Source organism: Myxocyprinus asiaticus, chromosome 35 (assembly GCF_019703515.2).
Source record: "Myxocyprinus asiaticus isolate MX2 ecotype Aquarium Trade chromosome 35, UBuf_Myxa_2, whole genome shotgun sequence".
Lineage (NCBI taxonomy): Eukaryota > Metazoa > Chordata > Actinopteri > Cypriniformes > Catostomidae > Myxocyprinus > Myxocyprinus asiaticus.
The window spans coordinates 22,780,291-22,808,175 of NC_059378.1; the positions used below are offsets into that span (position 1 = coordinate 22,780,291).

At 38.4% G+C, this 27,885-nt stretch overlaps 2 protein-coding genes across 2 annotated transcripts; one reads left to right on the plus strand and one right to left on the minus strand.

The window, feature by feature from the left end:
- Nucleotide 1: 1 nt before the first annotated feature.
- Nucleotides 2-7,495, minus strand: LOC127426347 (retinol dehydrogenase 10-A-like). Its single transcript, XM_051673103.1, has 5 exons — nucleotides 7,046-7,495; nucleotides 4,956-5,054; nucleotides 4,531-4,679; nucleotides 2,270-2,401; nucleotides 2-2,139 (listed from the first exon to the last, which is right to left on the minus strand). The coding sequence occupies exons 1-5, from the start codon at nucleotides 7,493-7,495 to the stop codon at nucleotides 2,010-2,012; spliced, it is 960 nt and encodes a 319-aa protein (XP_051529063.1). The 3' UTR covers nucleotides 2-2,009.
- Nucleotides 7,496-11,972: 4,477 nt separating this feature from the next.
- Nucleotides 11,973-26,881, plus strand: LOC127426436 (solute carrier family 35 member E1-like). The gene is made up of 6 exons (XM_051673244.1): nucleotides 11,973-12,589; nucleotides 17,509-17,579; nucleotides 17,751-17,888; nucleotides 18,328-18,453; nucleotides 23,267-23,512; nucleotides 25,208-26,881. The coding sequence occupies exons 1-6, from the start codon at nucleotides 12,259-12,261 to the stop codon at nucleotides 25,418-25,420; spliced, it is 1,125 nt and encodes a 374-aa protein (XP_051529204.1). The 5' UTR covers nucleotides 11,973-12,258; the 3' UTR covers nucleotides 25,421-26,881.
- The last annotated feature ends 1,004 nt before the right edge of the window (nucleotides 26,882-27,885 follow it).

Here is a 27,885-nt window from a genome sequence, read left to right on the forward strand (position 1 = left end):
TACGTCAGATGCTAAAGCTGATCTAGCATATTTCACAGATCTTTGCATTCCAGTCATGAATGCTCGACATGCTCTATATGTAAATTCACGCTTCACCTTGATTAGCCATAATCCTAAAAAAATAATTTATTGTATAGCTTGCTAAAGATTTTTGACTCTTATATTGATCAAAACCTGGATCTCACTTGATTAAACCTAATTAATCCCACTGGTTACATTTGTGACTGAATTTTAGTTTGAAATATGAATGAATTTTACAAAGTTGTCAACAACAAATGAAAGTACAGACTGTCTTGATTTCTTGTGAACATTTTTACATGGGAGGCACAAATAGTGAAATGACCAGAGCCATTTAATTCCACCCTGAAACATACACTAATTTAGCACATTATTAGGAACAGCTGTACACCACCTTATTCATGCGATTATCAGCCAATCGTGTGGCAGCAGTGCAATGCTTAAATTCATGCCGATACGGGTCAGGAGTTTCAGTTAATGTTCACATTAACAATCAGAATGGGGAAAAAATGTGATCTCGGTAAAGTGCCCGACGTGGTCTTTTGCTGTTGTAGCCCATCCGCCTCAAGGTTCGACGTGTTGTGCATTCTGAGTTACTATTCTGCTTACTACAATTTTACAGAGGGTTATCTTAGTTACCGTAGTCTTTGTCATCTCGAACCAGTCTGGCTCTTCTCCAGAACTGTCGCTCACTGGATGTTTTTTGTTTTTGGTACCATTCTGAGTAAACTATAGAAACTGTTGTGTTTGAAAATCCCAGGAGATCAGCAGTTACAGAAATACTCAAACCAGACCGTCTGGTACCAACAATCGTGCCAAGGTTGAAATCACTGAGATCACTTTTCCCCATTCTGATGGTTGATGTGAACATTAACTAAATCTCCTGACCCGTATCGGCATGATTTTATGCATAGCATTGCTGCCACACAATTGTCTGATTAGATAATCACTTGAATATGTAAGTGTACAGTTGTTTGTAATAAAGTTCTCAGTCAGTGTAATTCATGCTCACATGACAAGTAAACCTATAAGTGATTCCAATTGTGACCAGTGGAAAAAAATTTTTTTTGGCAAGATCATGGGTTTGAATCCCAGGGAATTCACAAACTAAAACATTAAATGTATACCTTGAATGTACTGTAAATGCATAAATGTAAATGTTAATAGCTTACTGATTGACTCCCATTAAAATTGCTAAATAAGTATAGTTACAATTCTGATTTATTTAAATGCGTTTTATAAAATTTTGTATTGAGTCTTTTTGAACAGCAAAATTTGACGCTGCATTTTCCCAAGGGTTTTAACTGTGAACAAGAATAAAGTACATATTTCCACTAACTTTTGTAGAAAAGGCATGCATGCTGTTTTATTGTTCTATCCAATACAAATCTGAACTTTCCTTTCCTACACATTGGTGCTTTTTAAGTTTGATTTCAGTAAGTCCCTCATTGCATGGCTTTCTAATTCACTCTTGTGCATGTTCTTAAACCCAATGCCCACACACATTTTTACAGCTTTTCAATATTGCCATGGTTGAACAGCTTTGACCCTGTTAAGAATAATCACTTCTACTACATTTGCTTGAAATAACACTATCACAAATGTTCTTATTTCATGCATAAAAATGCATTGTTTTATTAGTAATTTATATTTTTCATTTTAAATTGTTCAATTAATCATTTCAATAATTTAATAATGTATAATACACTAAATGTTTACCTGCACAGATGCATTAAGAAATTCTAACAGTTGAATTTTAGCACTGTTATGTTACTGTTACAATGTTTTATTATGTACAGATTTATTCTGTGTAACAAATACAGTACAGAATGTTGCATGTACAGAAAAACAGACTCTCTTCATGATTAAAATTGGTCCCCATAGTTATTTTACAGCTAGTAGGCAACTTGCTGTTTATGTACTCTTGGCTTTTTGCCTTGAACAGTTGATGTCTTTAGCTGCATGGAACTGGATGAAGTATTATTGGATGGCTAAGAGGATTTCACATGACCGTTAGCAACCTGCTGCTGCTGTTGCTCTTTGGTCTTTATGAAAGAATACATGCACTTGTCACCACCCATAAAACGATATGATGCAACATTAGCATCCCAGGGGAGCAACCTAAGCAAAACACATGAAAGAAAATTGTAAGCATATGTTTGACCGTAAACTCCACTATCCCATTTAATCCAAGAGCAAACAGTATTATGCCTGGCTTTTTGTACGACAAAACAGTGGTGGAGGTACTTACGCTCGCGAGAGAAATGCGAAGTACATTACGCGAGGGATGCAGACCATTTGCTGGTCAGCCAGAATGGCCTTCATTGATTGCTGAACACAGTACAGAGGATCCAGGGGTGGAATCAGGCCTTTGAGTTCCTCCCTGCAAATGGAGACATGCTCAAGGTAAAAGGGATGTTTAACAGACATCCAATGTGCTAAATGCAGTTTATTTTGTTGTTCATAAACCCTTTTCTCAACCTTTCACCTTATGTTCACTGCTAACTCATTTGTCTATGGTGGTGTTCTAAATTGTGTACCATACTACTCTTGTTGTTTTTGCAGAACAGTATGTATACTGCATAGTATGAAAATTTTCTCTGTGCATCACCAGTATGAAGAATGAACTGAAGTAATAACATCTTTTTATTTTACTAATTACTTGATCGGATTGCCAAAGGTTAACCCATTTTTACTTGGTTTACATATGCAAAAATAGATAGCTTGACAAAGTCTTGTCTGAAAATCAGGTTAACCGTCAGATAGATAGAGAAAGAAAGAGAGAGGTCAACTTAAAGCAAATCAGTGGCCTTTTGTGGGTTCGTTTGCATGTGAATTTTTGACAGCTGGAGTTTGATTCAACAAGCATTTCGTTGGCCCATTTGTACATTCCGTCAATGTAAGTCTATGGGATTTTCCCGATTTTTGATTGTCCGACGTGCGAAAACTGCATGTCTAATCAGTTAGAAAAGACACACTATTCCAAAACAGCCTGAAGGGATTTTGAAAAAAAATCTTTAACTTTGTAGAATAACAGTATGTTGGCTTTGTCAAGTCAACATAATAACCAATTTTATTTCCAAGATGATAACTGGACGCCACTTGCTGAATTAAACATGCATAATGAGGTCATGTGACATCAATGTAGCACCGTCCAAAATGTGCATCGCTGCATAATGCACATGATTTCCCATACTATTTTTCAAAAACAGTAGTCAATATGTAATCTGCAGTATGCAGTATAATAGGAATCCATTCTGAACCTAGCCTGTGGCATTAATTATCAATGCATAGGGTATGTCTCATCTCACTCCCTAGCTCCCTTTGTCGTGAATCAGTATGTCGTGAATTTGGGCACTGGCAAGGGTGTTGATCCACTGAGCATTGGGACACTTATGAATCAAATACCTGCAACACGATTACTCGGATGCATAGATCATTAGATAATCCACACAAAGCACAATGTGCACACAGCACATAATGTGCAATCAGGCTGAAAACACGATCAGATGACTTCATCGGAAATATTGTACAGTAGTATGCAGTCCAGCATCATAGAACGCTAAACCAATTGTATTAGAATTCAGATTGCTGCAACCAGAGATGGAAGTCATCCAAATATGGGCAGAGAGGATTGTTCACTCTAATTACACATGTCCAGCAGGAGATGGCGCCAAGTACATGACACAGACTCAGTGATGGCTCAGATGACACAGAATGGAACTGAATGAGATCTCGTTACTAATCCCTGCATGCTTTGGAGAGAGAGGATACCTTTCGTCATTGTTGTATTTGCATGTGTAATCAGTTCTTATGTACAATTGTGTTTTATTTGTTTGGAGAGGCTTTTGGACACTTGGAGACATTTTTGGACACTAGGATAAATAATTTTTGTAATGCTATAACTTTTGATTGCTTTGTCGTATCAACAAAAAATTTTCCTCAGTTACAGATGACATGATTGGGAACAAAACAAAAGTTTTTCTGAGCTACCTTACTTACACCCTGATATATATAATGTCAAATCAGAAACATAAGAAAAAAGTTAGGCTGAGAGTCTCAGAATTTATCATAATCTATATTGTTAAAATATATCGTTTAAACATTTTATTTAAAATTATACAAAAACTTGACCCTCCTTGTTTTGTTTTGTTTTTCATCAAGTTACAAGCCTTTAATTTTTGGTATGCCACTGAAACAGGAAAACTTTAAAAACACCCTCAGACCTAAAAGGGTTAAAGACAAAATAAGGCTATGACATCATATATTTAGACTTGAGCTCTTCTTCTAATGACTTGAGAGACTTCAGAAGACATGACGACATTTCCGATAAGAGCACATAGTGAGCAACGATACTCCCTGGTTTTTACAATGCATTCTGGAAATTTTTAGGGAGTGAATGTTTCAGTGTACTGGAATGATTTTGCAATTGGAACAGCCAACTGGCTTCTGAACTAGGTAGATGATTGAGATGCACCCATAGTTTACTTTAACAATTTCTTGGTTTCCCACCTGATTTGGCATCCAGCAAACATGCCAGTGTTGACGATGTATGGGCAGATTAGGGTGGTTTTCACCCCATCCACACCATCCTCTGTCAGCAAACTATGGGTTAGAGATTCATGGAAGCCTACTGCTCCAAATTTACTTGCACAATAATCCTACACCAGGAAAGAAAAAAACAGGCAATCAGTCAACATACTTGCATAGATACAGTAGATACTGTTAATTTGTCCTGTAGATACTGTAAATTTGAACTGAATACATTTATTTTGTAAACTTTTAGGAGTACACTAACATATAAAAAACGGTCTCCAAGCAAACAAACATGGACTAAAAGAAACAAAACTCCAATTTTGATTCTATGGGGTCATATTACATTTTATAAATTATAGCAAAAAGTTTTACAACATTTCAATTAGGTTATGTTAACTCACCTCTACACAAGCAGTACTGAACAGACCAAGAGTGCTTGCAACAGTAACAATATGGCCATGATTCCTAGCTTTCATTTGAGGCAGAAAGGCTTTTGTCATCTGTTAAAGTAGAAAAAACATTAAGTGTCTTATGAAACCGTAAAAGCCTTCCAGCTTAGAGCAGGAGGTTGCTTGACTGGGTGGTTTCTTGACATGAGTCATATGTTTAGCCACTGCTGTTGTAGTAATCTATCCAGGCCTTGAGCATGGTTACAGTAAGAGGATAATGTTTGTAGATTTGCTGCATTGTAAAGCATATTGTCACGTTTTTGAGCTGATTGTGACTCACAGTGTTTGTTGTATAGAGGGTAATATAGGCTTAATGCTGTGTAGTGTTAAAAACAGCAATGCTGCAGGACTTGCTGTGAAGACTTTGCTCTCTGACAAGACATATCTAGAAAAAGCACTACAGTGGCCCATAGTGAAGTGACATACTAAGCACTAGCTTTTTACATTCCTTTAATGGTGCTGGACGAGTTATGTGCTGAATTTTATTACTTTGTGGTAGGGCTTTGTTTAAAATCCCTAACCCTATGTATAAGCTATAGCTAGGTATTTATGATTGGTTTGGGTTTTTTTTCTGAGCTTTTGTCATGATTAGTAGCTGACAATCTGGTGCAAAATATCTTGTTATGCACTTGTAAGACATTATTTAATCTTCTGAAAAGTGACTTGTGGTCATATGCTGTTTCTAAGCCATTAGTGTGAACCTTTGTAATCAAGCAGATTATAGTAACTTCAGCAATGATCCCTTAAAGGGATAGTTCATCCAAAAATGAATTCTTCATTATTTACTCACTCTCATGACATTCCAGATGTATAAGACTTTCTTTCTCTGCTGAACACAAACGAGACCCCAGTGGTTAAATCCATGTCTTCAGAAGCGATATGATAGGTGTGGGTGAGAAACAGATCAATATTCAAGTCATTTTTACTGTAAATTCTCCTCCCTGCCCAGTAGGTGGCGATATGAACAAAGAATGTGAATCGCCAAAAACAAAAGAAGAAGAATGTGAAAGTGGAGATTGATAGTCAAAAAGGACTTAGATATTGATCTGTTTCTCACCCACACTTATCATATAGCTTCTGAAGACATAGATTTAATCACTGGAAGTGTATGGATTACTTTGCATTGTATGGACCGACAGAGCTGAGAATTTCTTCTAAAAATCTTAATTTGTGTTCAGCAGAAGAAAGAAAGTCATACACATTTGGGATGACATGAGGGTGTGTAAATGATGAGAGAATTTTCATTTTTGAGTGAACTTTTCTTTTAATTGTGCCTTTCTAATTGTATAGTAGCCTATAGTTGATATTGTTTCCAATACAATATCCTCTGAAAGACAACAGCATCCATTACGTGTGGTCAAATGTATTTAGACTTTATCAGCACTGGCAGCACACAAGATAGGATTTTCCCTATTTACATAGTAGTGCTCAATGGAGACATACTTTCCTGCAGAGTCCTCAAACACACCTGAATCAGCTTTAGGTTCACTTGAAATTGTTCACAGCCCTTACAAACTGATGGCATTACTGTGGTACAGTAATGGTATCTGATGGTAATACCATGGTACTTTTGTATATGCAATGGTATGGGATAATTATCATATGTATGTATCAAATCTACTTCAAAGATACTTCAAAGAATATCATGGAATTACCATGGTACATGTCTAAAAATCTCTGTATGACCAAAATACAAGGTGTTACCATGGTGCATATCACATCAACATGGTTTTATCATGGTATATGTACAAAACGTGCTAAAACCATGGTACTTTAATAAATATCATGATGGTACTGAATAATTACAGCATTCATGCAGAATGTTATATAGATGGACTCCAACATACATCAAAGAATATCATGAAATTGCCATGGTACATGAAAACAAACAAACAAAAAAACAAAACAAAAAACAAAAAAACATCATAACACCATGGAACTTTTGATACTGTATGGTTATTCTCATGGTATTTACATGATATTCCAATGTACTTCAAAGAATACCATAGTATTACTTAATACTTTTATAACTTATAACTCACCCAGAACAGCGCATGGCAGTTCACCAGCAGGGTCCTCTCCAGCAGTTCATCGGGGCATTCCAGCAGCCGTCGCCCCGCAACGACCCCCGCGTTGTTAACCAATATGCTGACGTCACCCACTTCTTGCCGCACGCGGTCAGCGGTTTGATAGATGCTCTCGCGTTTGGATATGTCTACAGTGTACGTGTACACTTTGCAGCCCAGTTCCTTTACCAGTCTGGCCGTGTGCTCGTTGGCCTCGGTGTTGCAGTCCCATAGCACGAGTTCAGCCCCTTCTCTGGCGAACTCCAGCGCGAAGAGCCGGCCGAGCCCTCCACCCGCGCCCGTGATCAGACAAAGCTCCCCATCCACTGACTTTAGGCGCGGGCGGAGGATAGTGCGAAGCACCGCACACATTATGGAGTATGTCAGGTCAATGAGCATTAACACTAGATCTATCAGCACTATCATCGCACTATTCTATTTGTTCACTAATAAAATAGATTCACATGAACACAGCTCATCCAAGCTCTGTTGAGCTGTCCCAACTGCATGTGACAGTGTGGCTGTGGTTTATATAATCACTCCTGGATTAACTACTGGGTTTATCCACCACCAACACCACCATCTGAGATATTTCTATGCTTTTTTTCTTCACATTAGTATAAGGATGGCAGTTTCAACCCTTCACAGACCCAAGGATCCCAACCAAGACGTTTGGCCAATCCAGGGACCCCCATTCAGGGCCGTAGGGAGGAATACAGTTTCAAATTTTTGTGGGGCCTCCCTGGACCTTTGGAGCACTATAGAGTTATTACCACCTTTCACCCCACTAGCTAGAACCCTGCCTCCAGTATTTAAAAAAAAAAGCTAGATTTTCTTCAAATTATGCCACTTAAACCACGGTTACCACACCTTAAGACATTGTTCAGGGTTTTATCTCAAGACATTTTCTTGTTTTCATCCATAAAACGCTCTTGTGAGTGGAACTACTTTCTTCCGCCACAGATTCAGCATCTTTAATACAGCTCAAGCCTTCCTTGCTAATTCGAAAAAGTCACTTCAGAATTAGAAGTAGCAACGGAAGCTTGCGGCACTTTACTCGAGGACTTACTGGAGTAATAAGGTAGTGCGTTTGTGCGCGTGTGTGTGTTAGTGCATTTGTGCAGAGGCGCAAAAAACCATATATGCAAGGTATGCGTTGCATAGGGGCGTCATGTAAAGGGGTTGCCAGCGGTGGTGCAATCGGCCTCCTCGACCCCTCCAACATCACCCCCCCACCCCCTACGCTTATAATGGATGTCTCCACCCCCCCACCCCCCCCCCCCATTTACATTATCCACAAATGTTATATCATCTATAAACCCATCCCTCTAGGAAGCCATGTCCAGGCCGTGGTCTCTCCTGTTCAAATGCAGTAAGTCTCTCCCATTCAAATGCAGTACGTCTCTCCCATTCAAATGCAGTATGACTCTCCAGTTCAAACACAGTACGGCTCTCCCGTTTTGAATCGCAGTAAGAGCTCTCTGGTTCGAATGCAGCGAGCCTCCAAAGAGCCTCATCCATACACATGGAGGGCCCTCCCGTTTGGATGCTGTGAGGGCCCCCCAGGCTAGACTGGAAGCCCTCCCGTTCCTACCGCTGTGAAGGCCCTCACACTTACATGCATTCAAGGGCTCTCCTGTTGAATCGCAGTGAGGGTTCTCCCATGTGAACGCTGTGTGAGCTAACTCACATTTATATGTATCGTGGGCTCTCCCGTTCGTACCGCCATGAGGACTCCCCCGTTTGAATGCAGTGAGAGCCCCCATTAAATCGCAGGATAGGCTTGCCCGTACAAGCAGCAGCCGAGCCCCACACCCATGGGGTTAGCCTGTTCTCTGCGTGGGCCCCTCCCGTCAAATGACTTGCATCTGGAGGAGGCATAAGGCCTATTCCGGGACAGGGCGGGCCCTCCTAAGGCGGCAGAGGCCCGCTCTCACCACGGCAGATCTGTCTGTGCAGTCGTAGGTTTACACCCCTTCCTCCAGAGGGGCTGGGGAGGTGACCTTCCAGCCATGGGCTTTGCCGAGTCCTCCAGCGCAACAGCAGCTCCCGTGAGAGCTCATTTTCATGTGGCAGCAACTGCCACTGTTTCTGTAGTGTTTCCACCTATTTTCACTCTTCTCATTCTCTACCTATCCAGTAGCTCTCAGTTTCCTATCCCCCAAGCAGACCCTAGCATGAGGCTTCCTCTGCAAGCGGCAATTGCTTGTTCTATCATCTGTCGCACTTCTGCCCCTCTCACACACAGGCTCAGGAGACCCCTCGCATGCCATTTCTGGTCTTATTCCATCTCAATATTCCTACCCAAACGCATTGCTTTCCGTGTTTCATGAGGCTCCGACACTAGCGACTCGCTGCCCGGTCTTGGCTTCTTTTGGGGGGATTCGAGCTTGGGTCAAGTCTCGAGCCTCGAGCCCTTCTCCAGGGACAGTGAGCTAAGCACGTTTACACTATCCTCATGGCAGGATTACATTAACATGCGAACTACTGAAATGGAGCTTCATAACAAAGTACGGGAGGAGCACGTTCATTTAATCCGACCAATAACATCGCCAGAGTAAGCGTATATATAAACATCCATGCTGCGACGATCCCTCCAGCATCCCTCCACCACCCCAACTCCTCCCATGTATTCATTAATAACTCAATAAGTCCGGGAGGTTTTCGAGCTCGGGTCAAGTCTCGAGCATCGAGCCCTCCTCCAGGGACAGCAAGCCAAACACGTTTACACTATCCACATGGCAGGATTACATTAACTTGCGAACTACTGAAATTTGGCCTATTTTTATGAGGTCTCTTTATTCCTTGAGTCATATGGAATCCAGTAATACCCATATTTCCAGTATTGGCCACATTATCTGTCTGCATTTTGAACTGAATTAAAAAACAACTTTTTCAAACATCTCCTACAGGTTTAATCATCACCAAATTGGGGTCAGATCAGACCATGCTAGCCAAAGGTGATGGAAATCTTTTTGATATGTAGAACCGTTCGTATTTTTCACACATCAGATTTGGTGGCAAGATGCCAAAAAGGAGCTATAATTACATGATATCTTAACAATGACAGTGCACTGTTTTCATCTTTTATAATAAGATATAATATAACCATGGTATTCTGGCAAAAACTATAGATACTATGGTACATTTTTATAATACAGATATGGTATGTTTTGATTAGTTAAACAGATTTCCTGCTTATTAGACTTGTTGAACATGTTCAAACACAAGTGAGCAGTTTTCTGCACATTTCTGTAAAAAACTGAAGACATTTTGACTTGCATAAATAAACCTTTTAATAACGTATGAAAAATTGTGCCAAAAATTATTTTAAATAGCTGACCTAGATTTGTATTAATATTATTGTATTATATTTAATTAGAATAAGTAACTTTTATTATATTATTTCAACATTATATTTTATATTAATATTTTAATATTATATATATATATATATATATATAATTTAAAAAAAGGTACATTTGAATCATGTAATAATCATGAAATCATGTATTAACATTTGTTTATTTATATTTTTAGTAGCCTATTAATTATGAGCCTACAGTACATGCTTTAGAAAAATTCACAAAAAAGTTAATACAAATCTGGTTAAAAATTAAAACAAATCTGGGAAATGCATAACCCTTGTTAAACAACATGTCAGCTTCTAAACTATCAAATTTGTTCCAGTTTAAGTTTTTAAACACAGATGCCCATAATAAACTTTTATGAGTAGCTGTTTCACCTATTATGATATTTCTAATATGCTTGTTAGTACAGTTCCATTTAAGAATGTCAATTTCACCTTTATGCTTTCACATAGGCTATATAACATCAGAAGCATCACTTCCACAAGCACTTCCAAATTCTACTACTACTCATGCAGAATTATTATTATTTATTGCTATATCAACATGACAAGGAAACATAGAAAAAAGGAAAGAAAAGAAACAAAACAACAACAACAACAAAACACGGTACAGCCAGGGGATACATTAAGACATCAAAATGGTTACATATGTTGACACATTTCACAGCTTTCTTATTTTTTAAGTTCAATACTGTTTTCAAGTATAGTTTTCAAGACTTGTTTAAACATTAAAAATTAAATATTAAAAAAGTGTTTTGTTCTTCCCATACTTAGATTTATGCAGGGTTGGGGAGTAACGGAATACATGTAACAGGAATACATATTTAAAATACAAAATCTAAGTAACTGTATTCCACTACAGTTACAATTTAAATAAATCATTGGTAATTAGAATACAGTTGCATTTAAAAGTATTTTGATTACTGAAGAGATTACTTTACATTTTATTGTCGTTTGTTTTATTTCATATTTAGTCCTTTCAGATGGAAAATTTTATACATATAAATGATGCAATCCAAAGTGCATTTGAACAGCGGTGAAACACTTTCTTATGATGTGTTACGTACATACGAGCAGACAGAGAAGTAAGTTTGAAGTAAGTTTGGAGCAGAAGAAATAGAAATAAACCTTGTGTAAATTGTCAGCTTTACGCTAAGCTAAAATGATACTTCTAGACATTTTACATGCACGTTACCAGGCACGATCATATTTTTTTATCAAGAAAATTCACGTTGGATCATAATTTCTTTTTTTCTAGTAAGACCTTTGATATTAGGGCAAAAATCGTATTCTTCATAATCATTTTTGTATTGTTTTCCTGTAAAAATATCTAAAAATCCTTAAAACAAGATCAGTTTGATTTATATTGTTTTAGAAACAACACTGCATAAGATATTTAGGTTTTTCAGAGAATGTATTTTTAACGTGAATTTTGTCTTACTGTACTGGCAGAGTTTTTATAGTCAAAACAAGTGAAAAAATCTACCAGTGCTGAAGTAATCCAAAGTATTTAGAATACATTAAAGACCTTGAGTAATCTAACAGAATACGTTACAAGTTATATTTACAGCATGTATTCTGTAATCTGTAGTGTAATACATTTCAAAAGTAACCCTCCCAACCCTGGATTTATGTATACTAAATTTACCTACAGTAAGTAATAGCTTAATCAAATAATATTCCTTACAGAATTAGCCTTCCGGGTACGCCTACAAATTGACGTCACGGCCAAACATGCACGTTTCAATGGAGGTCCGGCGCGTCACGTGACTCTCGCACCAGTGATTTGTCCTCTTCACGTCGCGGCTTGTGTTGAAAGATGGCCGTAGTGGAGCAGCGCCCGCCCGCGCGGGAGGGAATGCGGATCGCGGTGCTGTGCGTGTGCTGGTACACCGTCAGCTCGGGCGGCAACGTGATCAACAAAATCATTCTCAACAGCTTCCCATATCCGGTTACGGTCTCTCTTTTCCACATCCTTTCCATCATCGTGTTTTTGCCGCCGCTGCTGCGCGCCTGGGGTGTCCAGCGCACGGAGGTATCGGCCCGCTACTACCGCTGGTACATCCTGCCGCTCGCCTTCGGGAAATACTTCTCATCAGTCTCTGCCCATTTCAGCATATGGAAGGTTCCGGTGTCGTACGCGCATACTGGTGAGTTAGGGGGGTTATTTTTTTGATTGCCTGTGATTTGGAATAAACGGGCCTGCTCCTTTAAATTAACGAGCATAAACGAACCCATCCGAAAGGTTCGGCTCCGTTTGGGTTCATTGCGTTTGTATGAAAGTACGGACTCAATCCGCAGCTGTGAATCTCCAAATATGGGTTCTATGACATTTAACCGTCCATTTTATTCCAAACACAAAGAAACAATCCAGTATAAGGATTTAATACAGGACTTGTAGGGTTTACTTATTATTTTAAGCCCGTGCTTTGATAACAGTCTTGACTTCATTAAAGTAATCTTTAAGACTACGTCACTTCCGCACTCTTAATTCATTTTGCCACATCATCTACCTGCGGGACTGCCGATGCTGTCTACTGCGTGCCCAATTATTAGGCAGATTGTATTCCTCTGGATTAATTTTATTGTTGAACAAACAATGCTCTCAGTCAATCCAAAATGTTATTGAACCTCAAACCTGAAAGTTTAACAAAGAAAAAGTGAGTTTTGTCTTTCTCAGGGGAATATGTGTGCACAATTATTAGGCAACTATTAGTGTGCACAATTATTAGGCAACTAAATTACAAAAATAATTTCTCCCAACTCAATTGTTTATTCTCAATTTTTAGAGTAGGTGCAACAAATAATAACACAAAATGACATAACATTTTTGGCCTTTTAAAAATATTCAGTGACCAATATAGCCACCCTTCTTTTCATTAACTGCCATGATCCTTCCATCCATGGAGTCTGTCAGTTTCTTGATCTGTTCATGATAAACTTTCGCTGAAGCTGCAACCACAGCCTCCCAAATGCTGTTCAATGAGGTGTATTGTCTTCCCTCACTGTAAATCTCACGTTTGAGAAGGGCCCACATGTTCTCAGTAGGATTTAAGTCAGGTGAGGAAGGGGGCCAAGTCATTATTTGGGCATCTTTGAGGCCCTTGCTGGCTAGATAAGCAGTGGAGTACTTGGATGCATGTGATGGAGCATTGTCCTGCATAAAGATCATGGCCTTCTTGAATGCTGAGGACTTCTACTTGTACCACTGCTTGAAGAAAGTACTTTCCAGAAACTGGCAGTAGGTTTGAGAGTTGAGTTTCAGTCCATCTTCAATTCAAAAAGGTCCAACTACCTCATCCATAATGATGGCAGCCCATACCAGTACCCCTCCTCCACCTTGCTGGTACCTGACTCGAAGTGGTGCCCTGTGTCCATTAGTGATCCAGCCATGGGCCCATCCATCTGGTCCATCAAGAGTCACTCTCATTTCATCTGTCCATAAAACCTTTGAAAAATCTGTCTTCATGTATTTCTTTGCCCAAGTAGCACATACAATAATGCGGTACAATGGGGCTAAAGGCACATCTTAAGGAAAATTAGTTTTTTCTGGTCACAAAATGCATCAAGATTGTAAATAAGTTGTATTGAATATCGATGGAGCAACATAAATTGTGTGAAAATGAATAATAACGGAAGGTTGTTTTGATTAAACATTTTTGTTTCAAGATGCTGCCGCAGATGGCTGCTTCGGTGTGGTGCTCATTAGCATTTATTACTTTTGTTTGTTTGTTTATGTTTTTTTGTCACTCTTTCCTGATCAGTTTCACCAGCGATGAACTGTTGAATATTTGGCAGAGCATACCTGATAATCTTTTTGCCAGTGTTTGATTATTCTGATGTTTTATTAGACATCTTAGTTGGAGGCGCAGCGGTGCTCTACAAGTGATCCAAAAAACGCATGCAAGGGAAGCGAGCCGGCACGCTTGTGAAGCTTCGTCAATGCGGCTTTAGGACTTCGCTGCCAAGTATTCATCTGGCGAATGTCCACTCCCTCGCCAACAAAACAGAAGAACTGCTTCTGCTCATTCAAACAGATAAGGACTTTTCTAACTCCGCTGCTCTGTGTTTCATGGAAACCTGGCTGAATGAAGCCATCCCGGACAGCACGTTTCATCTGCCGGGCTTCCAGCTGTTCAGAGCAGATCGCACTGTGGAATCATCGGGGAAAACGAGAGGCAGTGGAACGTGCTTTTACATCAGTGAAAGTTGGTGTACAGATGTACCCACATTGAAGATGTGCTGTCCTAATTTAGAAGCGCTCTTCATCAACTGTAAGCCTTTCTACTCGCCACGGGATTTGTCCTTGCTCATTCTGGTGAGTGCTATGTCCTGCCACAAGCATGCGTGAACGCAGCGTTGCAACAGCTGGCTGATCACAACATGGAGCAACAACACCCACACTCATTATTATTCTGGGAGATTTTAATAAATTATCCTCATCCATGAACTGCCAAAATACAAACAACACATCACTTGCCCAACTAGAGACAGGTATATACTGGACCACTGCTACACCACTGTAAAGGATATATATTACTCTGACCCACGTGCAGATTTTGGACTCTCTGATCAATGTCTGGTTCATCTCCCGACCTACAAGCAGAAACTAAAATCAGGACTGTAAAGAGATGGACTAATGAAGCAGAGCTGAAACTAAAAGCCTGCTTTGTCTGCACTGCAGCCTCAGACCTGGATGAGCTCACAGATAGTGTGACATCGTATATCAGTTTCTGTGAGGATATGTGCATCCCTACTTGGACATTTTTATCATTCAATAACGATAAACCATGGTTTACAGGAAAACTCAGAGCTTCGTCATGCCAAAGAGGATGCATACAGAAGTGGGGATAAAATATTGTACAACCAGGCCAGAAACACACTGACTAAGGATATCAGAGTGGCTAAAAGAAGCTGCTCTGAAAAGCTAAAAAAAACAGTTTTCAGCCAGTGATCCTGCATCTGTGTGGAAAGGCCTGAAAAGCATCACCAACTACAAGACACCTCTCCCTCACCCTGTAGAGATGGTGCTGTTAGTATGGGACTGCATTATCTTGCAACACCTCGACAGACCTGGGACTTATGTAAGGATCCTATTTGTGGACTTCAGTTCAGCCTTCAATACCATCAGGCCTGATCTTCTCTCAACCAAACTGACCCAGCTCTCCATGCCCACCTCAATCTGTCGATGGATCACCAGCTTTCTCACAGATAGGCAGCAGCTAGTGAGACTGGGGAAACTCTCATCCGGGACCTTCACTATTAGCATTGGTGCTCCTCAGGGATGCGTTCTCTCTCCGCTGCCCCTTCTCCTTGTACACAAATGACTGCACTGCAAAAGACCTTACTATCAAGCTCCTGAAGTTTGCAGACGACACCACGGTCATCGGCCTCACCCGCGACGGTGCCGAATCTATCCCGTTCCAGAGTACAGGCCTCGGTGTAACATTCATTCCTTCAATGATAAACGTGAGTCCGTCCATCACCCCTGGTGAGACAAAACCGTGACTTGTCAGTGAAGAGGACTTTTCGCCAGTCCTGTCTGGTCCAGCAAAGGTGGATTTGTGCCCATAGGCGACCTTGTTGCCGGTGATGTCTGGTAAGGACCTGCCTGACATCAGGCCTACGAGCCTCTCTCAGCCTATTGTGGACAGTCTGAACACTAATGGAGGGATTGTGCATTCCTGGTGTAACTCGGGCAGTTTTTGTGGCCATCCTGTATCTGTCCCGCAGGTATGATGTTCGGATGTACCGATCCTGTGCAAGTGTCGTTACACATGGTCTGCCAGCTGTCCTTCCTGTCTCCCTATAGCGCTGTTTTAGGCGTCTCACATTACAGACATTTATTGCAATTGTAGGTTTTATTTGAATTTTATAAAATTCTTTAAAATACAGTATCCTGAAAAAGGGTAGTTTTCTTTTTTGCTGAGTTTATATGTCTTCAAGAGAACACATTTGAAGAAAAATATCTCCACTCAGTAGGTCTATAAAATGGAAGTGGATGGTAACACGATTTTTGATGCTCCAAAAAGCACAGACAGTCAGCATTAACGTCATCCATACGACTCCAGTTGTTAAATGAATGTCTTATAAAGCGATATGATTGCCTTTGGTTCAAAAAGATCCATATTTAAGTACTTTAAATAATCTTTAAAAAAAAAAAATATTTTTGCACCAAAAGCAATCGTAACGCTTTAAGACATTCATTCATCCACTGGAGTCGTATGGATGACATTAATGCTGATTGTCTGTGCTTTTTGGAGCATCAAAAATTGTTACCAACCATTTCCAATATAAGGACCTACTGAGCTGAAATGTTTTTTTATTTTTTAATTTTTTTTAAATGTGTTCTGCTGGAAAAAAAGGAAGTCATATACATCTGGGATGGCATGAGGGTGAGTAAATGATTTTTTTGGTGAATTCTTCCTTTAACCAACTGGTTCCATTTTAGTGAACGTATGAAGTTAGTTCCCCAGAAGTTCACACGGACCATTCTAGCAGTTCACCACCTTAACTTTGGACATTTTCTACTAATGTTTGACAACAAATCAAAATGTCAAATAATCTTGAAATGTGAGCAGCATTGCAAAATATACACAACCATTCATTTACAGTGTTCTGTGCGGTAGATCCTGTAATAAGCAGCCAGCCATTAGTTTGTTTAACAAGTACTAGAAATGCCATTGTTTCATGAACTGGTCTTTATACATTTTTCTTATTGTAAAAACATTTTCTAAGTGCCATTTGAGAGAGTTCTGTTGAAGAAAGAACTTGCTCTTTCACTTTGCTGGTTTTATTCTGTGGCTTTTTTTATTTAGTGTCAAATGGCCTGTGATTTGAATTTGTCCTGGCTCTTTAAACAGCTGTTTTAAACATGAAGCAGCATTAGTGCATGAATCAACAGGAGAGGTTGAGGAACTGAGAGATTCAGAGGACATAACTATTGCCACAGATGTTTCAAACAACAGGTGCAATCACACGGCTATACAGAGGAACGTGATGAGGCTAATGGCTTATATTATTAGATCAGTGATGCATGTGTTCTTTCTCTTCATTTCCTTGATCCCAGTGAAGGCCACCATGCCCATCTGGGTGGTTCTGCTGTCACGGATCATTATGAAAGAGAAGCAATCCACGAAGGTCCGTCTTCATCTAAAAACACATCCAAATACAGTCCAAAACATACAATATTTGCTTTTGTTATAATTCTTTAGACAGTTATATATTTCTTATGCATATAATACTGATGTTTTAGTTATTTGCATGTTTTATGTGTTAGGTTATATTTATTTGTTGTAATTTTTTTGGCAGGTTTACGTGTCTCTTATACCCATCATTGGCGGTGTCCTGTTAGCCACAGTCACCGAACTGTCATTTGACCTCTCTGGATTGATCAGCGCTCTGGCAGCCACTCTCTGCTTCTCTTTACAAAACATATTCTCCAAAAAGGTTAATATTTATTTGAGAATTTGTTTAGTTTATTTCAGCTTATTACATGGCTCTCTAGAATACTTATTTTTGATTGGTCACAGCATTCTGCAGTTAAATATATTTGAATAATGATCGCTTAACTGTTATTTGCATGTGTTCTCATTTAAGAAATATAATTTTATAATAAATATAAAACTTAAATCAATATTTCATATGTTTTTATTTGGTAAGTAGCCATGCAGTAATGTACAGTCAGCGGGTCATAAAAGGTGGCAGGCTTAGTGGGTCCTGATCACCCTGTTGGGTTTTATTTTGCAAGAATGACTGGCTGATTATATTATTCCGTAAATTACTGCTATTTGCAAGAGAAGTCAAAGATGGATTCTTTGTATAAAAATGCTATGTTTGTTGTATTCTAAATGCTAAATGAATAAATATAAATTTGTTTTTGTTTTAGGTCCTGCGGGATACCAGAATTCACCACTTGCATTTGCTGAACATACTAGGCTTTAATGCACTTTTATTTATCTTGCCCACATGGGTTTTAGTGGATCTCTCCAGCTTCCTGATGGATGGAGACCTGGTAAATATAATTTTAAGTGAAATTGTTTGAATAATATGAATGTTTCGGAACAGGGTTCCCACTGACATGGAAAACTTTTAGAATTTCAAAATGGTGATTTCCAGGCCTGGAAAAGTCATGTAAATGTCTATAGTGTATATATGTTTTTCAAGCTATCCTCAGCTCTGAAATATTTAATCGGTTTGACCCTTCTCTTTTTGAGTGCATTCTCTATGTAAAAAAAAAAAATTCTTATCCAGTAATCACAAGCAATTGGAAAAATCAAATAAGTGTATTGGTCGAAAGGTGTGGGAACCCTGTAGGTGTTTTTATCTCATGCATTGGTGCTTACCACTTCATTAACTGGATTCCTATGGAAGACTTATGGAAATATAATGTTATTTAAAATTGTGTTTTCCAGGCCTGGAAATGTCATGGAAATTAGTCTCTCTCTCTCTCTCTCTCTCTCTCTCTCTCTCTCTCTCTCTCTCTCTCTCTCTCTCTCTCTCTCTCTCTCTCTCTCTCTCTAGAGAGAGAGAGAAAGAGAGAGAGAATCTCATACACACACATACAGTTGAAGTCAGAAGTTTATATACACTTGGGTTGAAGTCATTAAAACAAAAAAATTTAACCACTTCACAGATTAAATAAGCAAACTATAGTTTTGGCAAGTTGTGTAGGACATCTACTTTGTGCATGACATGAGTAATTTTTCCAACAGTTGTTTACAGACAGATTGTTTCACTTTTAATTGACTATATCACAGTTCCAGTGGATCAGAAGTTTGCATACACTAAGTTAACTGTGCCTTTAAGCAGCTTGGAAAATTCCAGAAAATTATGTTAAGCCTTTAGACAATTAGCTTCTGATAGGAGGTGTACTGAATTTGAGGTGTACCTGTGGAAGTATTTTAAGGCCTGCCTTCAAACTTGGTGCCTCTTTGCTTGACATCATGGGAAAATAAAAAGAATCAGCCAAGACCTCCAGAAAATATGTTTTGGACCTCTAAGTCTGGTTCATCCTACGGAGCAATTTCCTGTAGGTACCCCGTTCATCTGTACAAACAACAGTATGCAAGTATAAACACCATGGGACCAAGCAGCCATCATACTGCTCAGGTAAGAGATGTATTCTGTCTCCTAGAGATGAACGTAGTTTGGTGCAAAGAGTGCAAATCAATCCCAGAACAACAGCAAAGGACCTTGTGAAGATGCTAGATGAAGCAGGTAGACAAGTATCTATATCCACAGTAAAACGAGTTCTATATCGACATAACCTGAAAGGCTGCTTGGCAAGGAAGAAGCCAGTGCTCCAAAACCACCATAAATAAGCCAGAATACAGTTTGCAAATGCACATGGAGACAAAGATCTTTTTGGTAAAATGTCCTCTGGTCTAATGAAACAAAAATTAAACTGTTTGGCCACAATGACTATTGTTATGTTTGGAGGAAAAAGGGTGAGGTTTGCAACCCAAAGAACACCATCCCAACCGTGAAACATGGGGGTGGCAGCATCATGTTGTGGGGGTGGTTTGCTGCAGGATGGACTGGTGCACTTCACAAAATAGATGGCATCATGAGGAAGGAAAATGATTTGTATATATCGAAGCAACATCTCAAGACATCAGCCAGGAAGTTAAAGTTAGGTTGCAAATGGGTCTTCCAAATGGACAATGACCCCAAGCATACCTCCAAAGTTGTGGAAAAATAGCTTAAGGACAACAAAGTCAAGGTATTGGAGTGACCATCACAAAGCCCTGACCTCAGTCCAATAGAAAATTTGTGGACAGAACTGGAAGCGTGTGCGAGCAAGGAAGCCTACAAACCTGACTCAGTTACACCAGTTCTGTCTGGAGGAATGGGCCAAAATTCCAGCAACTTGCTGTGAGAAGCTTGTGAAAGGCTACCCAAAATATTTGACCCAAGTTAAACAATTTACAGGCAATGCTACCAAATACTAACAAAGTGTATGTTAACTTCTGACCCACTGGGAATGTGATGAAAGAAATAAAAGCTGACATAAATCATTCTCTGTACTGTTATTCTGACATTTTCACATTCTTAAAATAGTGATCCTAACTGACCTAAGACCGGGAATGTATTTGGCTAAGGTGTATATAAACTTATGACTTCAACTGTATATACTGTATATGTATTTTTATGTACAAATGTATAAAAAAAATGATATACACTATATATACTACTGTTCAAAAGTTGGGAATCAAAGACATTTGTTCTTGAAAAAAATGTATGCTTCGGTTCACCAAAGATGCATTAAATTGATCAAATGTACTTCCAAAAGCATTAGCAATAGGGCTGCAACTAATGTTTATTTTGATAATCAATCTAACTATTATTAGGGATGCTCCGATACCCGATCCGTTTAAAAATGTCAGTATCGGTCTGACCAGCCCGATCCAAATCCGATACTGTGTGTTAGTCATGTTCGTTACTGTCAAGTTCAAAAAATGACATAAAAGAACCATTAGAACACAAAGTAGTTCATATGACTTGTGCGATAGCTCCGTGAATCACAAAAGGCTGTGTTTAATAAGTAAATATAAAATGCACTCGCAGCTCCCGCACATTATTGAATGGTGCTGCTCTGTTTACACACACACACTCGCAGCTATTTTTAGCCTGCGCAGCACTGTGAAATATTTGAGCGCTACTCATGAACATCTCATATGTAGATGCTCAGTAGTTTGGTTCACTTTATTTAGAACGGCACCGGAGAAGCATTTTTACCAGAATTTGAATAAGAAGCAAATTAAACTACTGTGAACTTTCCTACAAACAGACACATACATGACATACAGAACTGGAGAGTTCAGAATGTCAAAATAAAAGCATGAGGGTTTAAAAGTTAAAGGTGTCATGGCGGCAGAGATATGAACTCAGTAGCAGGGTTTATTGAACAGATGATTGAAACAGTGATAAAACATTGTGAGTAATATCCAGACAGGGTATAGACATGATGAACAGATAAATCACAACAGTCTTACGATACTTGCAGGCAATAATGAAGACACAGGTATGTTTGACATAGTAGAAAGGTGTGGAGTCTCAGAGATACTATCGAGGAGAAAAGACAGAGTTTGTGTGAAAGTGGGGTATATATGCAGTCCTTGATTAGCCACTAATGATATGCAGGTGCGTGTAATCAGAGCTCATGGGAGAGTGAACGCAGTGAGAGAGAGAGAGAGACCAGTGGATCCGTGACAAAAGGTGCATGATTGAGATATATTACTATTATAATATATTATTATTATTATTATTATTATTATTATTATTATCATTTGTTTACAAATGATGATAATATTTAAGTTGAATGGGTTCCAAACAATAACTTTGTGAATAAAAAGTGAGCTGATTTCTTACAACTAAATTGAACAAAATAGAGATCTGAATCCTTTAGTCTAAATACAAGTTGAAACATTTTTGCAAAAAAAAAAAAAAAAAACGGCTTCTTTTCTACTGAAGACTTAGACTGGAATTACCGTTAATTTTGCTGACTAGTTAAAGTTTTTCTTAATAAGCGATACATTTATATTGAAATGATGTGTAGTTAGAGGTTTGTGTTTCTTTACATATTAAAGAGTACACCCAATTAGTTCCACACAGTAATGTAAAGATATTCTAAACTGATTACGCAAAAAAACAACAACACTGGCCGATACTGAGATTTCCGATATCGGAAAGCTCCACTTATTCCACAACAAGAGTGCTTCTGTATTTACTTATTTTGTATTTTTGCATTATAATTCCCTCATACTTTGCGATCTACATCACCTGAAGCTGTTTGGAAAGTTTAGAGTGCATCTGGACTGTGAGCTGTGTAATTCTTCCTCGCCTTAGTCAGGCGCAAACTGCAGTGCTGCTCAGAGTTTGTGATCTCATTTTATGTTAAATGAGATCAAATGACTATTCGACAATTTTTGTTGACAACGTCAACTAATTGTTTCAGCCTTGATTAGCAATGTTGAAAATTATTACCATTGTTTTAAATAGCTGTTTTATTTTTTTATTTTAAAATTACAATTTTGCCCATTATAGCAAAGCCCCATTTGTCACAAGTCATAACTCCAGTCTTCTAAGAAAATGTGTCACGAACCCTTAAATCATTCTAATGAGCTAATTTGGTACTCAAGAAACCTTTATTATTAGAACGGTTGAAAACGGTTTTGCTAAAAAGAATTTAAAGACTGGATTGTACATGATAGGAAATGAGTATTCTGGGGGGCCTGGGTAGCTCAGTGGTAAAATATGCTAGCTACCACCCCTGGAGTTCCCTAGCTCGCTAGTTCGAATCCCAGGGTGTGCTGAGTGACTCCAGCCAGGTCTCCTAAGCAACCAAATTGGCCCGGTTGCTAGGGAGAGTAGAGTCACATGGGGTAAACTCCTCGCTATAATGTGGTTCGTTCTCAGTGGGGTGCATGGTTAGTTGAGTGTGGTTGAGTGTGGCATGAAGCCTCCACTCGTGCCATGTCTCCGTGGCAATGCGCTCAACAAGCCACGTGATAAGATCATCCTTGGTGAAAAATTATTTTCTTTTAAAAACATAAAAATATTATGGAGATTTCAAACTTTTGAAGGGTAGTTTATTTATTCAAAATATTTATTCCTGACATCCAAATGAAAATACGCCAAAATACGGAAATCTGTTCAAATATGAAAATCCTTTTATATCCTTATTGTGAATAACTGGAAACATCATTGAAATTCATTAGTCAAAAGTGTGGGAACTCTGCTAAGAGTGCCAAACAGTTTGAAAGAGTTAAAAAGACTTGACAATCTCTAATTCACCATTTCTTCTATCCTGCTCTCTTTTACAGTCTGAGGTTTCCAATTGGACCGGAACAATAGTGCTGCTCTTCATTAGTGGTTTCTGCAACTTTGCACAGAACATGATAGCTTTTAGTGTGCTGAACCTGGTGAGCCCACTCAGTTATGCTGTAGCCAATGCGACAAAGAGGATTATGGTCATCAGTATATCCCTGCTGATGCTTAGAAACCCTGTCACCAGCTTCAACATTATGGGTATGATGACTGCAATACTGGGCGTCTTTCTCTATAATAAGGTAATTACAATGTTAATGTTTCTAATGGCGGTTTGATTTATTGCATTAATTCAGTGTGATTTAATTCTGTAAAAAATAAAGCTTAAAAAAAAAATTACGCAAATTAATCATGCACCAGGACTATAAGGAGCAATTCAAGCTTGAAGTATGGGAAGCCTTCATGTGTTTGAGTCCCAGTCAGCAGGAGGCAGTAAGCGCAGTTCAAACTAAACAGGCAACGTGCAGCTGTAGAGGCAACAAACCTCACTTACTGACAGCGCAAGACACGTTCTTGCATTCAAACACAGCTGGACAGATCCCAACTCCAAATGTAGCTATATCTAGAAGTGTTTTTCTAAGTTTCAAACTATGTTTAACTTGACAGCATCCTAAAAACTATTAAAAACAAACCGTGTATGACGCGACGCAACCAAAGTGAACCGATCCAAAAGCGTCCATCTGACATGTGTACATAAATGCGTCCTTAGAAAAGCCCTCATAATAAGCCTTCCTCCGACAAATTGACTAATTCATTTTCAAAATGGATTTGCTCTGGACTGTAGGCCATTGATAGGCTTATGTTCAATGATATTGAAATAAACAATATATTGCTTGTAAAGGCACTTGTTGTGAATTTTTCTATATCAGGGTAATTTAAGCTTAAGGTACCATTGTAATGTTTCTGCAGTGAGTGAACTACAGGCAACTCGCTGCAGCACAGCCACGATTTTTTAGGGGCCATTCAGACCAAATATTACAACAAAAAAAAAAAAATCTAGACACAGCACAGCAAATGGAATAAAATGCAGGTGCCTGTAGTTTTCAAAAGTTTAAGTTCTTTTAACTTGACAACTGTCTTTTAATAAAAAAATAAAAATAAAAAAAAGACTTCCATTTTTTACTGGTTTACATAGAAAAGCAGTTAAAAAGCCACCTTTTTTTTTCTTTTTAATAGCAAATGTTGATTTTTGAGGTTAAAGGGGATAGTTCGCCCAAAAGGAAAATTATTTCATAATTTACTCACCCTCATGCCATCCCAGATGTGTATAACTTTTCGTTCTTCTGCAGAACACAAAGATATTTAGAAGAATATCTCAGCTCTGTAGGTCCATACAATGCAAGTGAATGGTGGCCAGAAATTGGAAGGTCCAACAAGCATATAAAGGCAGCGTAAATGTAATCCATATCTTCAGAAGTGATATGATAGGTGTGGGTGAGAAACTTTTTTTACTATAAATTCTCCTTCCTGCCCAGTAGGTGGCAGTATGCACAAAGAATGTGAATCGCCAAAAACAAAAGTATATGAACATGAAAGGGGAGATTTATAGTAAAAAAAAAAAAAAAGGACTTAAATATTGATCTGTTTCTCACCAACACCATTTAACCACAGGAGTCATATGTATTACTTTTATGTTGCCTTTATATGCTTGTTCTGGCCACCATTCTCTTGCATTGTATGGACCTACAGCGTGAAAATATATTTCTAAAAATCTTTGACCTGCTGAATGCAAACATACACATTTGGGATGACATGAGGGTGAGTAAATGATGAGAGAATTAAAATTTTTGGGTGAACTATCCCTGTAACTGCGATTTAATTTGATTAATAAATCTACATATCATGTAATAGATTTATCAATCAACGTCCCTGATATATATACAATGTGTGCTGACTTCTATAAAATGTGTAGCTCATCAATTTACTTTCCTCACCAGGCGAAATATGATGCCAACCAGGAAGCCAAAAAGCAACTGCCAGTTTCAGTACAGGATGTGGTTTCGTTCGACAAAGCCCAGTCCAACGGCGCCGTGCCGTTCTCCCACAACTCAGACTTTCAGCATGGTCGGAGCACAGTGCTCACTGACCACTTTCAGTACAGCCGACAGGCCTACACGACAAACTACAACTCAAGCCAATACGTTGTGTGAGCGCCTTGGAGAACTCTAAAGACTGATCTTGGACCTCCGTACTTGAAAACGGACGGCTGCGTCTTTTGAATGGACGAGGAAGCGTAGAAGTTGGCTGGAAAAGGAATGTTTTCTCATAAAATCCTACTGTTTTTTTTTTTTTTTTTTTTTTTAATATATATAGGCCTGTTATTTATTTCATAACAAACCTTATATTGTTTACTTTCCTTCTTGCTTCAATGTCCGATGGCAGTTTATGATAAAAATGCTCAGTGGTGTGTGTAGAATTATAGGATGGTGATGGGATTTCTTAAACTGTGGTGGAAATCATGAGCACTTTGGTTCATAATGGATCAAGATTTTTCTTTTGCACAGATGCATATCAATGCAGTTCAGAATGTAATGTGTCTTCGTTACCATTCATCACTGCTACTGGCAGTGAGTGACCGACAGGCTAACAGCGAGACCTCTGCCATATATAACATACACTGGGTCACTGCAAACACACATGCATCAGGGTATTAGTCAATATTCTGTTTTTGCCTTTTGTTTGTAAATATTTAATTTTTATAGAATAAGGTGCGGTGTTAGACCATATCATGGACTGAAAGACTGAAAACAGCCTTTTGAATGTCAAATATCTGTGAAGGAATCTTTTTTTTTCCCCCCTTGGTGAGGGTTTAATCAGACGGAGGTCACTGTTCATGATCACTTGTGTCATGGTGTACATTAACATGCATGATTATCATTAGGTTTTTTTTTTTTGTTACTAAAGGGAAGACAAAAGGCCAAGTCTTGCAATGAACTTTTAATATTGCTATCATCTTATGGTCAATGTTTAATATCTGGTTTTCAATATTCAGAGGACCAGAGGATAAAGGTTTACATGAAGGTCATTTCAGTTTATGGAAAGTAAAGAATAGGAATTGGGATAATCTAACAATGAAGAGCTCTGCAGTCTTCAAAAACAGTTTAAATTCTCCGTTCCTAGAATGCAAGTTGGAATGGAAATACTCCGAAGAGACCTATGTTTATGAGCTGCTGTTACATGTAGGTGACGATAAGCTGGGTGAGAACAATCCTATAAAAAGGTGCAATATTCCTTTCAATTACGACAGCTAGAGGTGTTTCAGTCCTTTGTAGGGGTAGAAACTGTTTTCTGTTACCTTTGCTTAAAACACACTGTGTTCATTGGCAAGCCTAGACAGAATCTGCTGACATTTTTGCTTTTTCAGAACTGTTTTTAAAGGAATAGATTTAAAAATGGTGCATTGTGTTTAACACAGCTGAGTGTACTACATTCATATTGGTCACTGAAAGCATTATTTAATTAGCCTAAATATTTAATAAATAAAAACAGGCTGCCAGGCTTTGTGTTCTATCTGTGCAGATTCTGTGTGGGCATGCTCATTGGGTATTATTGACCATTTCTCTTTGTTTCCAAATGTATACTTTAGTTTTAGTAAACTGGGAGGAGTTTTGGCTGTTTTTTTTTTTTCTCAAACTTTTATCATAAAATGATGCAGTCTTGCTGCTGGAAAGTTTGATGCAACTTGGCAAAAAGCATGCTCAGTTTTTTGCGTATAACTGCAAAGAGAAAATAAGATTGGGGATAATTAAAAAAATATTTTAAAGGAATATTCCAGGTTCAATACAAGTTTAATTAACAGCGTTTGTGGCATAATGTTGCTTACCACAAAATTTAATTTTGACTCGTCCTTCCTCTTCTTTTAAAAAAGCACAAATCTGAGTTACAGTGAGGCATTTACAATGGAAGTGAATGGGGCCAATCTGTAAAAATTAAAATACCGTTTCAAAACTATAGCCACAAGACATAAACAATATGCTTGTTAACATGAGTTTAGTGTGATAAAATTGCATACTAAACTATAATGTAACTAATTTTACAACTTTGTTGCCATGACAACATAATGCCGGAAATGCTAAAACCCTAAAACAACCATTAAAACGTCAATTTAAACAACTTTACAGGTCAAATAATACACAAGTTTTAACAGAAGAACTCATGGATGATTTTATACAATTATAAGCTTCACATTTCTGCCTTTAGGCCCTCCAAAAATTGATCCATTCACTTCCATTGTAAGTGCCTCACTTTAACCCAGATTTGAGCTTTTTTTTTTTTCATCATTATGCCTCAAATGCGGTTAATTGAACTTAACTTGTATTGAACCCAGAATATAAGTCTTATGTATTCTAAGCAGCACTATAATGTTAAGCAGTTGTCAGCAGCCTTAAATGAAAGCTTGTATGTGGGTGTGTTCTTTGTTCCTTCTGCTTGTATTTCATTGGTCCACACCTATTGCATTTATAGTTTGATGTCACTGGGGGTGTGGCTCAAAATAATTTTTTGATGCCTTTGTTTTGTAGGTAATTTATTGATCTATTTGTAAATGGACTAGAGAATAATTGGACTGATGGGGCATATTTATTACATGTGATAAGTATATCAAGTTGGTACTGGA

Coding starts and splice junctions, on each gene's coding strand:
- LOC127426436 (XM_051673244.1), top strand. CDS start 12,259: ATGGCCGTAGTGGAGCAGCGCCCGCCCGCGCGGGAGGGAATGCGGATC. Junction 12,590..17,508: donor GGTGTCGTACGCGCATACTG/GTGAGTTAGGGG, acceptor CCTTGATCCCAG/TGAAGGCCACCATGCCCATC. Junction 17,889..18,327: donor AAAACATATTCTCCAAAAAG/GTTAATATTTAT, acceptor TTTTTGTTTTAG/GTCCTGCGGGATACCAGAAT.
- LOC127426347 (XM_051673103.1), bottom strand. CDS start 7,495: ATGATAGTGCTGATAGATCTAGTGTTAATGCTCATTGACCTGACATAC. Junction 5,055..7,045: donor ACTGCCATGCGCTGTTCTGG/GTGAGTTATAAG, acceptor CTACTTTAACAG/ATGACAAAAGCCTTTCTGCC. Junction 2,402..4,530: donor TTTGCTGGATGCCAAATCAG/GTGGGAAACCAA, acceptor CTCCATTTGCAG/GGAGGAACTCAAAGGCCTGA.